Raw genomic sequence first — 12,745 nt, forward strand, 5'->3', positions numbered from 1 at the left:
ACCCTTGGCAGCCTGGCCTTCAGGGATGTGGTGTGTAGATGTGGCACTTAGAAATTATGGTTTAGTGTTGGACCTGGCAGTGCTGGGTTAGTGGTTAGATGGTCAGTCATCTTAGAGTTTTTTCCCAACCTTAATGATCTGATGATTCTGTGACCTGACCAGTGTGTCCCAGCCTGCAAACTGCTGCTCTTAGCAAAAACAAGACGACATTTTGAGGGTCCTGAAGCCAAAAATAGCTGCAGCCTGGGATAGTACTAGAAGGATTATCAGACACACTTCCTTTCTTCTTATTTTGCCCTAGACCCTCACAGTCACTGCTTAAGAACAATAAAATGGCCCAAATTGACCCCTGGTCTGATGTGGCACTGCCAATCTCATTTGAGGTGGTCTGTGTACAGCTGCCAGCACAAGGGCAGGGACAAACACTGCTCTGCACTATTCAGTGAGTCAGTTTTGGATTGCAGTGGGAATACCATTCATGGCACAGATGGCAAATTGTGTAGAAAACAGTTTGCTTCTCTAGCTGGGATCTTTCCCAGGCACTCTATTTATGGAAAACAGTGGCAGCAATGACAAGGTGGGACTGCAGTTTCTCCAATGAATGCTTTAGCTGCTGCCCTTGCACCTAATTCTTAGCAGGACAGATGTATTTAATTTATATATTAATCTTTATTAAACTGATTCAGAGAGCAAACAAAGATGCAACACAATACAACTCTTTGTAAATTAATCCCAAACTTACAGCAGACAAGGAATTGTACCACCATTTCACAGGAATGACGCACTATGTTGTGTGCTTGGGATAAGTGCTGGAGATGCTCTGGGCACTGCCAGGTGTTTTGCACAGCTGGCTCCTGGTATGTCTGACACGCTGGCAAAGCAGGGAGAAGATCATGCCCCAAGGGGTGGAAGAAGCTATGGTTGACCTCCAACCTTCATTTTCCAGGTGCTCACAGATCACAGATCAAGTGTCATAGATCAAACAGTGGCTCCTTACAGTGCAGAGGACTTCAAGGCATGATGGAGGTGAGACAAGCATGCAGAAGCCCAGGCAGAACCTTGCCTGAGGTAGATCTGAGTGGTGTCAGGAAGCAGTTGGTGATTTGGGAAAAAGATCCAGTGCATGTTCTCCAGCTGCTCTTCATGACAAGGCAGAGGTGCTGACCAGCCCTCAGGGCCCATAATATCCCTGCAGCCTCTGGAGCAGCTGCTTGGACCCCTTCTGTCCTACTCAGCAGTGAGTTCTCTGGAAAACATTGCACAGTGGTGGAGACCAATGCAGCAGGGGAAGGCATGGAGCAGATCCTGGAGGCAGATCCTGCTGCAGCAGAAGAGAGATGGCAGTTTTGAAATCCCAGCTCAAAATCAAAGCTGGAAGCACTCTGCGCTCTCAGCTGGCTTTGGGGCTCAGTGTCCAAGACTGCTGCCAGAAAGCAAAGTTAGCATCAGGAGATGGGACAGAAGCCACTGCATAATCCTGTGGTGTTCCCCTCTACCAGCTCCACCAACACAATCATCAAGCAGTGGGCCAGGAGGCTGGCATGGGCGCAGTCCCTCAGGCAGCACCTGACATGATGGGGGCCTCTTGGAAGAAGGGATGAAACCATGAGGATAAACAAGAAGGGGTGGGGGCTTTTGTTTGTTTTCCTTAGTTTGAGCTTTCCTTAGCTTGGCATTTCCTTATTTAACAGTGCATCCCAGTGCTGCCAGGTATTGCCTCATTCAGTAAACCTGGGGTTGACGACAGTGGTGGTGGCACTCTTGAAGAGGGGATTATCAGCCTGGAGGGAGAGAAGAGAGAGGCTTGTGTTGGGCTTTCCAGCAGAGCACTACCCATCCCACCCATCCCAATGCCAACAGCACAGAGAGCATTGGAAGAAGGATATTTAGGCTGTAGGACATTTATCCACAGGATATTTAGGCCCCTAAATGGCAAAATCCAGCTGGGCTGAAAAATGAGCAGTGGGGAGGGCTCAGATCTACATGGAAAGGATGTCCCCCCCTGCTGTCCCCTCCCCAGTGGATCTGGGCACCCCAGAACCCCCACTGGCACGGATGGGCTCTCTTACATCATTCCACTTGGCTTTGGTCTTCTCCTTCTCAAACCGGCGGTATTCCCGGCGGTCAAGCAGCTCCATCAGGAACCGCCAGATGACCAGGACCAGAATGCCAATGAGGAGCACGCCAGCAATGGTGCCACCCACAATCAGTGGGATATTGGGAGGCTGTGGGCACTCTGTGGGACAGACAGAAAGACAGATGGTGTCAGGCTGCAGCCCTGTTGGCAGCCTGTCTGTGGCAGAGCAGGAGGAGCGGGGATGGGATACCTCTCTCAGGATCAACGATGATGGTATATATCTCCTCTCCATCCTCCTGCACCATATGGAAGGACATCCAGCAGTTCTGGGAATCCTTTTCCCTGCATTTCCTATCATTTGTGCTCATGTCTTTTGAGTTTGTAGGCAGATGGATGTTGGCACAAGCCTGGGTGCAGTTCTTCTCAAAGGGACCGCTGCCGAAGAACTTGCACTCCACACAGGAGCTGTAAAACAAGCAGCTGGAGCTCACATCTGCAGGGGCAGAGACCCTCTCACCTGGGTTTGGGCATTTTGGACCCTGCCTGTGCATCCCTGGGATATTGGGGATCCCCATGGCCCCCGTGCCCATCACTCACATGTATCTGCCACAGGGAGAAGGGCAGCCTGGGCACTCCTGGCAGAAGGGGGGCTGGTACCCCCCCGTGCACTGGCAGCGGTTGCAGTGGCAGGTCCCACGGAGGCTGCACACATTTCTGCGGGCATTGAGGCAGTTCTCCGTGGATTGCTGGCACTGGCAGGCGCTGCCCTCATAGCCAGGCTGGCACTTGCAGGCCCCACAGTCGCATTGCCCACGTGCTGCAGAGGAAGAGATCCTTCAGGTCCTGCAGACAGCCAGGCCACCCACCCTGCGCTCACGACACCAGAGTCCATTTGAGGACCTCAAGGAGGCCCTACAGGCTGGTGTGGTGTGACCCAGCAGCCCCAAACCCTCCCACTGGGGTTATGGCACACAAAGGCCACATCTCCCTGGGCACTGAACTCTTGTGAGCAGTGCAGAAGCCGTCCCTGGTGCATCACCTGGGCCGCCGCAGAGGGAGCCGTTGAAGAACTCGCAGTTCATGTTGTCACACTGGCAGAAGGTGCCGTAGATGTACTTGCCAGGCACGTCGCTGGTGTGGCACACGCACTGCCCGCACACGCAGTCCCCCTGCCCCGAGCAGGGCACCGAGCTGTTGTCCCTGTGGCAGCTGCTCTCCAGCTCCTTGCTGCTCTTGCCTTTGGTGTCGCACTCGCAGTTCTTCCCTGTGTACCTCGAGTTGCAGCTGCCGCCAGAGGAGGGGAGCAAGCTTGGGTCAGTGATGTGCCATGCACAGGGCCCAGACCTCTGCAAAAGTGCAGCAAATCTGGGACAGCCTCACCAAAAAGCGATGACAGCATGTTGGTGCTAATGCCATGCTGGAGCAGGGAGCAAACCTCAGAAATGCTGCTTTTCCACAAGTCATATTCACAACACCAAATAAATTATTGTTACATTTATAATTTCTAAGCGCTTGCCAAGGAGATGTGAGTATTTCCTGAGGAAACCCAGTCTTTTCCTCTCCTTGTCACTGAGAGGCCATGAAGCAATAATTACATTTAAAGACCTGCGAGAACTGCAGCCAAGAAATGGGATTTTGAGAGATTTCTACAGAAATCTGTGTCTGCTCAGTGGATGGATTGGTGGATAATTTGATACTGGGATGGATGGGTGGATCGTTGGATAGATTGAGGCCCTTAGGAAAACAGCACCAAGAGAAGAGCCAGCTCATTGTGTCCCTGCCTCTGTGTACACAGGGGACAGTTGCAAGGGGAATGCACAAATCCACCTCTCTGAACAAAAAAAATTTGTGCAAAGCCACAGAGCCCAGCCCTGGCTTGGCCGAAAATCCCTCTCCCAGCAATTCCCCAGCTCTGGCAGAATTTGAACTCGTGTTTTGGGTGGACAGCACATACCTGCAGATGCCACATTCGAGGCTGCCTTGCCCACTGCAAGCAGCTGGGTCAGGCTGGTCATTGCAGTGGCAGTCGCAGTTGCTGGACACGTGGACAGTGAGGGTGTCTGTGAAGCCCAGGGGCCGGATGGCAAAGGAATAGTTTGGAATGCATGCCTTGGCTGTGACCTTCACTGTGAAGGTGACCTAGAAAGGGCAGAGTAGGACAGAGGTCCAGCTGTCAGTGTGGTATTTGACCTAGGCTGAGGACATGTACACCCAGAACAACGGAGGATCTCTCACATTCCACAGCATTTTGGACACTCTTGGCATTAAATTAATATAAACAAAAAGCCTGGAAGAGCAACCAGGGTTCCTGTCACTAAACAGGATGGGCAACAGAAGCTGTGCAAGCTTCTGTTCCCGGTACAGGACAGCATACCTCTTCATTGATCTTGACATTGTCACATTTGCCTCTTGCTTCATCCACGGAGTCCTTGTCATTTTTGCATTTGGAGTCATATTTGACATCCAGAGTGTCCAGCAAGGTGGAATGGTCCAAGATGATCCGCGAGGAGAGGTTCTTTGGAAAAATGGTGGAGAAAGTGCCATCAGTCGAAAACCAGACCGAACCAAGAGGGTATGGGGTCAGGAAAAAGAGCCAGAGAGCACCACAGGTCAGGATCTCAGCTGCCTGGGATGGTTCTGGAAATGCAGGTGATGTCATTGGAGAGGTGGGAACTCCAGCACTTACATTGTAGGCCACCTGGATGAGCTCAATGATGTTGCTGGAGTCCTGGTTCAGCTCTCCCACTGCCGACTTTGGGATCATCTCACTGAGTTTCTGCAGTGGAGAGCAAAGAGGTGAGCACTTCCCACCATGTGACTGCAGAGCAGGAGACAGTACCAGGAGACACACACAGCTGTGTCCATCCTCCTGGGAAGGGGATGGAGGCACCTGGACCATCTGACATATTCTCACCTTGTAAACATCCACCACCCTACTGGTGACAGCAAAAATGGGCTGAATGTTGTTTTCGGCAAGTTTCTGGACCAGCTGGCCAACAGATGGGTAGTCCTGGATGGGGAGAAGGATATCACATTCAGCACAACCTCCCCCACCAGCAGAAGAGGGTGGGGGACCACACCACACACTTTGGGTGTGGCAGCACAACTTGTGGTGATTGAGGTGATGTTTTGGTCTCTGTAACAGGCTGTTTTACATGACATTGTCTTTTCTGCCTGAGGGAGGGAGGTGGGGGGTGCTGGAGATGCTGAACAGCCCCCGGGTACTTACAAACTCGTTGCTCTTTTTGTACATGTTGTCCTCCAGGTGGCACTTGCCATCATTGGGGGTCAGGATGCCTGCAAGCTTGCCATCTCCAGCAAAGTGGAATCCGTCATCAGTAGCAAACACCAGCAAGCGGGTCACGTTGCGCCAGCCAATCTGGTCCTGCAAGTGGCACACAGAGTGGCCCCTGTCCCTGAGCAAGGCTGGCAGGACAGTGCCAGCGGGCACCCTTTCCACACTCTTGTGTCAGCCACAGTGTGGGGCAGGAGGCAGGAGGAAGGTGGGTAAAGGGAGATCAGGGTTAGGAGGCTCTGGGGTAAGATGCTCTCTGGAGTGACCTGCCCTGCTGCCAGATCAGAACTCAGGCAGGATGTGCTTCCAGAGCCCACCTGGACAGGGGAAAAGCAGCCCTCTCCAGAGTGTGTGTGGGCAGCAGCCCTCCTGCCTGAGCACAGCTGCTGGAAGAGGGCAGGTGCAGGACTCACCCCGCACACTGCCGCCTGCATCATGGCATCCAGCCCTCCCTCTGGGGCATCCAGGTTCCCTGAGATGAACTGCTTGCCCACTTCACTCTCAAACTGCTGGGCGTTGTCCGTCAGCGACAGGATGTGCTTGAAGGCGAAGGGAGGCTGGCACTTGGTGCCCTTAGTGGGGCAGGGGTTCTTCAGCTTCTCAGGGTGCGTGTTCACGAACGGCAGCACTGTCTTGTCCACAAAGGAGCCAAACCCTAGGGCAGCCAGACCAGAGTTTTAGGGACAGGGCACAGGGCAATCTGCTGGCCCCAGTGTACATGCCCATGTCCCTTGCCCTGCAGAGGACAACCTGCTGTCCACTCCCTGCATCCCCCTCCAGCCCTGCAGCTCTTCCCAAACAGATGTGCCAGGCTGAAGACAGGCTCACCTGTCACAGATATGTTTTACGAAAAATCCTTTCCTTAAAATTTTTTCTCCTGAGAAGCTGAGAAGCCTCGGAAACAAAATGTAAACAATGATTATCTGCTGCTGTGGAATACAACAGGTGGATCTGTGATTGGGCTCATGTGGTTGTTTCTAATTAATGGCCAATCACAGTGAGCTGTCCTGACTGTCTCAGTCAGTCACAAGCCTTTGTTATCATTCTTTTTCTATTCTTAGCTAACCTTCTGATGAAATCCTTTCTTCTCTTCTTTAGTATAATTTTAGTATAAATTTAACACATTATATATCATAAAATAATAAATCAAGCCTTCTGAAACATGGAGTCAACATTCTCATCTCTTCCCTCCCCCTGGGAGCCCTGTGAACACCACGCCACTCACCAATGCGCCGAGAAGGGGTGGTGCTCTCCAGCGCCCTGAGCAGCTTCCCTCCCAGCTTCTTCACGTTCTCCAGGTCATCCAGCATGGAGTAGGAGAGGTCCATGAGGTAGTAGAGATCAATGGGATACCCCATGGCACGGCGAAACTTCACCTCAAACACAGCAGGCTGGCCTGAGGGACAGGGATGGCAGGATCAGCTGCTGTGTTGTGCCAGCTTGTGCCATCACCCACCCCTCCTCTCTCTTGGAAGAAAAGGGGTGGAAATGCAGGCTGCAACCTGCTTCTGTGTCTCAGGTGACTCTGGGGATGAGTGGAAGGGCTGGCAAGCCACAAGAAGAAGGGAGTTGGGAACACCAGGCAGAGCATACCTATCCTCAGCTTCAGGTGCACCTCCTGTGGAGTCAGCTGTGTTTCACTGCTTAAGGGCTTGTCCTGTGTTTTTCTGATCTCATTGCCTGGAAACTCAATCTCACTGGCTGGGCACCCCCTCTGCTCCAGCTGCTCAATGGTGTCACAGCGGATGGAGTCGGGCTCGCCAGCTTTGGTGAAATTCTGTGTGTGACAACACCAGCAGGAAAACAGAAATCAGAGCAGCAGGGGGTGAACAGGGACCTTACAAGATTTACCTGGCCCCCAAAGCAGGTCTCCAGGGCATTGATGGAGAAAAGAAAAGCTTTGACGGGTATTTACAGAGACAGGTCATGGCTGGTGGATCCCTCCTGGCCCCATCCTCCATTCAGGACATGAAACACTCCCACAGTAAAGCCAGGAAGAGCCAGGCAGGCAGGGTGACTGGCTTGATGCCCGTTAGCTGACTGCTGAGGGGTGACAACCAGACAGGCTACATGGACCTACCAGCTTCTTGCACCAGGCACAGCCAGGACCAGACTGAATGCAGTCCTTGCACGTCCCCACCTTCATCTTGGGGCACTCCATGGGAAAGGCTAGAAAGGCAAGAAGACAGAGTTGGTGTGGGGATAGCTGGGGGTGTTGAGACACCAACACCAGACATCCATGCTATCCTGAGCCTGCCCTGCCTCTCAAACCAATGCTGGGGGCTCTGGAAGGGCCCTCAGCTGCCTTGCTGTCCTTAAGCTGGGCTGGTGGTGTTAACTCCAGATTCCTGGAAGTGTAAGGACATGGCCTTTGCACACCTCTCAATGCTGTGTTCCCCCTGCTGTTGGGCAGCATTTTGGATCCCCCCATTTTTTCACTGCCCATGAAAGGTGCTGGGAGGAAGCAGGTCGGGCTCACCTGTTGTCACCAGCAGCAGCACCCAGGTCGCTGCTGGCAGCAGGAGGCAGCAGCCCCGAGGCATTTTCTGCAGGACAAAAGGCATCCTTGAGACCACCTGGGATGTGCCCCAGGGACGGGGCAGCCACAGTTTCTCTCTGGGCAACCTGTGTTGAGATCACACTCATTAACACTGTCACGTGTCACACCTTTCCCCAGCAGAGCAAACCCTGACCGTGCAATGGCCTTGCAACATGGAACATGGGGAAGTCAGAAAAGAGGAATTTGTTAAAAGAAGAAAAAGGAATAAAAAAGTAAAAGGAACAACAGACATTGCGTTTTATAGCAATACTAGACACAGTGTCTGGAAACCAGGTCATCAGTTTCAAAATAGCTCTGATAGCTGCCCTGAGTAAGACAAGAACCACTCCTTGGCTCCTGCCATCACCCCTTCCTGTCAGCTCACCAAATAAAACAGATCAGAGAGATGTGGAAATGAGAGCACAAGAGAAACCGTCAGAACACACTGAGGCAGGTTGTATGTGAGGGCTGCTCAGATGCCCTTCTGAGGCATCAGCGTGTGCTGTCTTAGCTCATCAGCTCTCCAGGACACCACCCCAGCTGAGGATGACACTGGACAGCCTTGAAAGGATGTCTGGTCTCCTCCCAAGGGCAGAGAGACAGTCTAGGTAGGTCAGAGGGTGATGTTTGCACAGTGAGGTTTGGTGCCCAGCTGTGCTGTAGATTTTGAGATGTGGCAGGACCCTAAGGGTGGTGGCCATCACTGATTACAGCTGGGACCATCTGGAAGCCCACCCTGCCCTGGATCCAGTCCCTGTCAGAGCTCCACAGCCAACAAGGGGCACTGCTGAGGTCACCCAGCCAAACCCTTGGGGAGACATGGCCTGGGAGTTCACTGTGCCACATCTGCACAAGACCATCCTGTGGTGGGCGGCCAGAGCCCTTCTGGACAAAGAGCTCTGCAAGTTGCTCTCCACCACCACAGTCCCCCATGGTAAGATTTTAAGGGCATAATTTATTGTCACAGCTGCAATGTCCCTGTCTGTGTGTCACACATGCCCCGTGCTTAACTGGCCCAACACATTCCTGTCACCTCCAGATCCTGCCTGCAGAGTTTGAGCTTGCAGGAAAGAAAAGGGGGTCCTGCCTTTGTTTCCTGTAGAACTCAGTGACTGACACCCCAAATGTGCCTAATTAGGCTCCGATTCTGCTAAAAACCAGAAGTTCAAGGAAGGAACAAACCCATGGACTCAATGAGCTCCTGCTTTTCCACCTGCCCAGTGTTTCCAAGCATTCAATTCCTGCTGCCATGCCAAAGTGTGCAGTGGTGATGGGATAGAGCTCTGTGAGCTCCTTGTTCTTGCTGGAGGTTAGAGTTTCCTGCTTACAGGCTCATCTTGTAAAATAGAGCAACCCTAAAACTGGCTTAAAAAAAGCTCCCAAACTCCAGAAATACTCTCAACACACCCCCAGTGCTAGCTGCTATAAAGTGTTGTGAAGTAGGGTTCATGTTGTAAGCTGCATTTGGATGCCTTTTTCACCCTCACAGTGGCTTCTTGCTTTTGTCACAAGAGTGTGAAGCACATCCTTACACTTGGAGAGGGCAACAACAGGAAGTTCAACAGTTCTTCTCTTCTGCCACGGAGGGAAATTACTCTGTGGTGTGTGGGCAGGCGAGCACAGGGCTTTGAAAGAGAACAAATGGGGCTTCTGCCTTTGTCTGCCTCCTTACAGCCTTCAGAGGAGGCCAAAGCAGGTTTTCAGCCTGACTCTACAGAGCAGGGTGCTGACATGGGCCTCAGCAGCATTTCCTCCAACCCCCTTGATGATCCCTTCAGCTCATGCCAGACTTACAGTCACCACCAACCCCTCATCTCCTGCATGTGCTCTGCCTGTGAAGTTCCTTTTTTCTCCTTCTTTCCCACAAATTCAGGCAAGCAGAGGGGTGCACACAGCCCATCCTCCAGCCCTGGTGTGAAGGAGCAGAACTGCAGAACTTCACAACCACTTTCATCCCGTGGTGGGGAGTGGGGCGCCAAGATGGAGCAACCCAGCTAAGGGCAGGACACATTGCCACCAGGCTCTGCTTCCTGGCCAGGGCTGCATGGTGGCATCAGGGGGACAAAGCTGCACCTCAGGAGCAGGGTCCTTCTTGGCCCTGAGCTCTGATCTCCTCACCACATGCCTTGGGTGGCTCGGGATCAAGCCTGTTCCTCAGCAAGAGCCTTCTGCAGAAGCCACCAGGATATTCCACCTTCTGCCTTAGGGCAAGATGTCCCCCCGGGCTCTGTGTGCCAGAAGATGTTAGGGTGGCCTCGGGGAAGGTGCATAGGTTAAATGCTGGGTGCTGTCCTTGCTGCCCTGCCCGTGGGCAGGGTGCAGATCTGGGCACTCTGGCACTCAGGACGTGCTGGGGGCTGCAGTGTTGGGATGGAGCTGGATGCTGTGCTGCACGGAGGAGCAAGCTGGGAGTTATAAATAGGGCTGAAGGGGAAGTGTTGATGCCAGCAGTGATCCTGTTGTCATAAATAAAACAAGTGCTCAACAGCAGAGATGAGTCTTGAAGTCTGTTAGCCACAAGTTCCCATCAGGGCTTTGCTAAAAAGGGAGGATATGCACCCATGCCCAGTATCCTAGGGGGTGTTTGCATCATCCACATGTAATAGGGAAGTTCCACTAGTGCCAGAGCCCATGGGTGCTTCCTCCACACTGCCAAGCATCCCTGGTCACCATCATGCTGTGACAGAGATGCCAGGTATTGATTGCACCCAGCAGAGCTGCTCCTTTCCACCCCTGCAATCTGACCAGCTCCAGACCCCAAGCACAGAAGGGAAATTAGAGGAGTGGGATATGCTGAGGATGGGAGAGTAGATATCAGTTGTCTGAGGCTGATTTTTCTGTCACTCAGTTGTGTGATGCAGACAGATCCCACCCAGGTGGTCACAGACAGGTCTTTCCCAGTTCATGCAGAATATCACACTCAGTGTGCGCGTATATGTCTTTTTATACATATTTTGTATGGGAAAATTTCAGGGAAAATATAAAAATAAATATATAAAAACTTATTTTAAATAGGTAAAGAATAAATACAATTAAATAAATAAAAAGTATACATAAGTAGATATATCTATATCTGTATCTATATCTATATCTATCTATCTATCTATATCTATCTATATCTATCTATATCTGTATCTATATCTATATCATCTATATCTATATCTATATCTATATCTATATCTATATCTATATCTATTCCCATGTCCTGTTATAGGAAATATGAATCTATTTTATATATATTTCCTTCCAGCAGCCTCCAGTGCCTGCAGAGGACACATCTGTGGGGTGAGCTCTCTCCCATGAGCACCAAGCCCCTGCCTGGTCTGTGGCATCCCTTGGCTCTGAGGTCCCAGAGGTGCCCCTGTGAGCCTGGCCCTGCCCCAGGAGGAAGGAAGGAGGGGATTTGTGCTGCTGGGTCTGTCAGGATCAGGGTCCCGGGTGGGAAGGGGCTGCCCGCCCTGGGGACACCACACCCTCCAACCTGCTGAAATCACTCAGCAGCAGCGGCAGCAGAAAGAAAGCGCAAAACCACTGCGAAGCAGGATGTGACAGCTAGGAGAGCAAAATGCACCATTTAGATATTTCCCACAGCTTGTTGCAGCGCCCATACTGGCCACAGGATATGATGTTACCACATGTGATCTTCCCTTTGCTCCTCACCTGCCAGGAGCCTGGGAATTGTAGCTGTGACACTTGGAAAAGCATCAAAACCAGGGAGCAGGCTGCCTTCCCTGACACCTGGCGTGGGCCCTGCATTCCGTCTGCATCCAGGAGCCTCTGAGTTGCTGGGAAGGACCTGCCCTCCCCAGGCTCACATGCCTGCAGAGTATTTGATGTGCACAGCACACAGGGATGGGGGTGAAGAGCGAGGGTCTCACTGCCTGTCCCAGCCATTCCCCCAGGCTCACAGGGGTGCAGGGACACCCGGGAAGCGGGGACACTGCGCTGAGCCCTCCAGGCAGCCATCCATGCCATGTTGCCACCCCACTTCCCTCCTTTCCACGGCAACAGCAGCTGGCAGGGGTGGAGATCTCCTTAGCAAGAGGGAGGGGGCGGGAAGGTGGCAGCGCCAGCCCTGGTGCTGCAGGTGAGCACCCAGCCCGTGCCAGCCTGCCCAGTGCCATGTGTCAGGCCGTGGGAAGGGCACACTGCACCCTCTCTGAGCCCATGGACTGCTGAGGAAAGGGAGTTTTGGAGGTCTGGCATCCTCACCATAACCACCTGCATTTCCAGGCTCAGTGCTACCTCCAAAGGCAAAGCTGGTACAGACCAGACTGACCCGCCTCAGGCAGGGGTGCCGTGCCAAGCTCCCTGAAGCTCCCTCAACTCAAGTGGCCGAAGATTAGATCAGGAATAATAAAAATATGCCATTGAAACACCAGAACTACAAACCCCCTTTGTTGCCTACCTGCCTCCCCCCAAGAAAGGAGGAACAGAAGCATAAAAGTTGAGATGCTGTACTTGCCTGGCCTCCAGCCCTCGTCTCTGTTCCCTACTTGGGCTGGGATGAGGAGGGTCTCAGCTTCTCAATTTCGGCTGGGAAACGTAGCTGGGCATCAGGAGCTAGCTCTGTGACGTACGCCAGTCTTTCCTTCCTACTTCTGCCTTGCAGTAGCAAGGGGAAGAGGAAGTCAAGAGTGGTGCCTGTGGGAGGGGGTGTTTCCCAAACACCCCAGCCAGCCCCACTCAACCTGGAAAACCCACAGCAACCTGCCCTACTGGTCTGCGTGGGACACGCAGGGCTTGCAGCCCTCCCACCGCACGTAGGAAAGGCACCCACCCAAAACCTCACGCTTTACGAGAACTTTTCACCTTTCACAGCCCTGCGGGGGAC

At 52.7% G+C, this 12,745-nt stretch overlaps 1 protein-coding gene across 1 annotated transcript; it reads right to left on the reverse strand.

Annotated features, from left to right (window-relative positions):
- Positions 1-655: 655 nt before the first annotated feature.
- ITGB2 (integrin subunit beta 2) lies at positions 656-12,483 on the reverse strand. The gene is made up of 16 exons (XM_064718832.1): positions 12,377-12,483; positions 7,852-7,997; positions 7,453-7,541; positions 6,966-7,149; positions 6,598-6,768; positions 5,786-6,027; positions 5,307-5,462; positions 4,992-5,087; positions 4,764-4,853; positions 4,452-4,592; positions 4,032-4,216; positions 3,117-3,361; positions 2,675-2,894; positions 2,328-2,542; positions 2,070-2,236; positions 656-1,781 (listed from the first exon to the last, which is right to left on the reverse strand). The coding sequence occupies exons 2-16, from the start codon at positions 7,934-7,936 to the stop codon at positions 1,719-1,721; spliced, it is 2,349 nt and encodes a 782-aa protein (XP_064574902.1). The 5' UTR covers positions 7,937-7,997; positions 12,377-12,483; the 3' UTR covers positions 656-1,718.
- Between the last annotated feature and the right edge of the window lie 262 nt (positions 12,484-12,745).

The sequence above is a fragment of the Zonotrichia leucophrys genome, chromosome 7 (assembly GCF_028769735.1).
Source record: "Zonotrichia leucophrys gambelii isolate GWCS_2022_RI chromosome 7, RI_Zleu_2.0, whole genome shotgun sequence".
In the NCBI taxonomy this organism is placed as follows: Eukaryota; Metazoa; Chordata; class Aves; order Passeriformes; family Passerellidae; genus Zonotrichia; species Zonotrichia leucophrys.